Here is a 1,899-nt window from a genome sequence, read left to right as displayed (position 1 = left end):
AAAAAAAAAAAAAAAAAAGTTTGAGGACCCCTGGTAGTTGCTGCCCAAAGAACCAATGTTTACCTATATCACACTGTCAGCAGTTACAATGTTTTCTGATACCCAGTGCTGGAGAGTCTGTTAGCTTCCCACCTGCTGTTACAAAGCACCACACACTGGGTGGCTTGTTTGAAGTCCCTAACTGTGTGCTCCCACTTAATGGCACACCTTCTGGATGCCCAACACAAGTACATCAAGGACTCTTCCTAACAAAGGCAAACATTGTAGCCTAATTGTACCCTCACATTAATCTGAAATAAAATAATAATAATAAAGTTCTTAATTCTGCAGGTGAGAAATCTACAATCTAGGCTTCCTTTGTGGGCTGCTTCCTTCCTGGTTCTTGGTGGACTTCACCCCTGCATCTGTCTCCCATGTCTCAGAGCTCCCACTGCAATTTAGGGCCAGCCCAAACAATGCAAGATGAGCCCTCTCATCTCAAGATTCTTAATTACACCTGCAAAGACCTTTTCCCAAATGAGGGCAAGTTCTGGAATCCTGGGGATTAAGACCAGGACATACTTTTCTAGGTTCACCAGCCAGCCCAGGGGGGCACAGGGAGTGACTGGTAGCAGAAAGTCAGGTCTCTCGGGGAGGTAGCTGGGCAACATCAAAAAGCCATGAAGCAGCCATACCTGCTGACTTGAAAGCTTCAAGTCTCAGAACATGCCCTGGCACCATGCCCAGACAGGTATGCCAGAATGTTCTCCAGTGCAAAGCCTTCAAGATCTAACTGTCTCCTGGGGCCTCTCTTTCAGACCTGGTGGACGCCATGCTGCTTCAGAACGCACAGGCGCACCAGATCTTGACGCACACCCTGATGCTGCAGGCCCTGCCTCGCCCACCGCGCCAGGTAGGCTCTGTGCAGACCCAGGCCAAGGGACCCACTTATACGGGGGTGGCTTTTGATCTGGAAATTTCTGCAAGAGAATTCTGAAAGGGCATTTCTGGCTCCGTCTGTAGTCGCCTGTGAAGCCCCAGTACCCTCTGCCCCACCCCCGATGGGGAGCGTTGTGCACCTAGGCTGAAGTTGCTTCCTCTAGGTCCAAGCCCCAAGCGCCATTGAGAGTCATACGGGAAGGGGCTGGAGGGGAGGAGTGGGGGCAGCGTGCCAGATGCGCAGCGCCGGTGCCTCGCCTCGCGCAGGCCTGGGTCTTCATACCTGCGTCCCGCGCTTCGCAGTGGCCCGGTCCTGCTGTCCCGCGAGCCGCGAAGCGCAGGCCGCCCGCCGCGCCCCGACAGCTCCGGCCCTGGTACCACCGTGTGCCCGGTGGTTGCTTCACGGGGCCGTCTTGAGCGGTAGGTCGGGTGGATTCCTGCTTGGGGCGGGCGGGAGGCCCGGAGTCTGCGGGGTTCGGGGTGCCCGGAGACAGTCCGCGTCCCCCAATCCTCCGCGGGGTCGCGGCCACTTCAGTCCTAGCGTCGTAGGAGGGGCACCCCGGCCTCTCTTGGGGGCGGCGTCCTGTCGGCACCTGCCAGGTTAAGACCGAGTCCTCCCTTTGGTTCGCACCCTGCGGCGGGAACCAGGAAACGTCTTGCCCTGGGGTTGCAGATATGTAATAATTAAAGAAAATTTGGCCCAGGAACCCTATGAGAAAAGATTATAAAAATGCACAGATCCCTGAGGGAAAAGGCCATAAAGGAGGGCAGGTAGCTTGAGGTTCTCTTCCCTACAGGCTGTGGTGGCTGCTTGGTGTGTGTGCGCGTGTGTGCAGTGCACGTGCGTGCAGTGCCAGGGCTGTGAACCAGGCACCACAAGTGGGTGCTGCACAGCTCCATGTCTGGACCTCACCCACCAGCAGCTGAGCAGCGGGCTTCTTGCCCTATGTATAAGTTACCTAGATTCTTTTTTTTTTTTTT

General features: G+C 55.5%; 1 protein-coding gene across 1 annotated transcript in view; it reads left to right on the top strand.

The window, feature by feature from the left end:
• Window positions 1–976, top strand: part of CUNH21orf58 (chromosome unknown C21orf58 homolog) — a gene marked incomplete at its 5' end in the record, with an annotated part of 15,369 nt that extends 14,393 nt beyond the window's left edge. Inside the window, 1 exon segment of the mRNA XM_023518111.1 lies at window positions 798–976. Coding sequence (XP_023373879.1) covers window positions 798–976 — 179 coding nt within the window.
• Between the last annotated feature and the right edge of the window lie 923 nt (window positions 977–1,899).

The sequence above is a fragment of the Otolemur garnettii genome, unplaced genomic scaffold (genome assembly GCF_000181295.1).
Source record: "Otolemur garnettii isolate 467f Iridium unplaced genomic scaffold, OtoGar3 scaffold00128, whole genome shotgun sequence".
Taxonomy (NCBI): Eukaryota; Metazoa; Chordata; class Mammalia; order Primates; family Galagidae; genus Otolemur; species Otolemur garnettii.
Note: the sequence above shows the minus strand (reverse complement) of the source record. Positions and strands in the feature narration are given on the sequence as shown.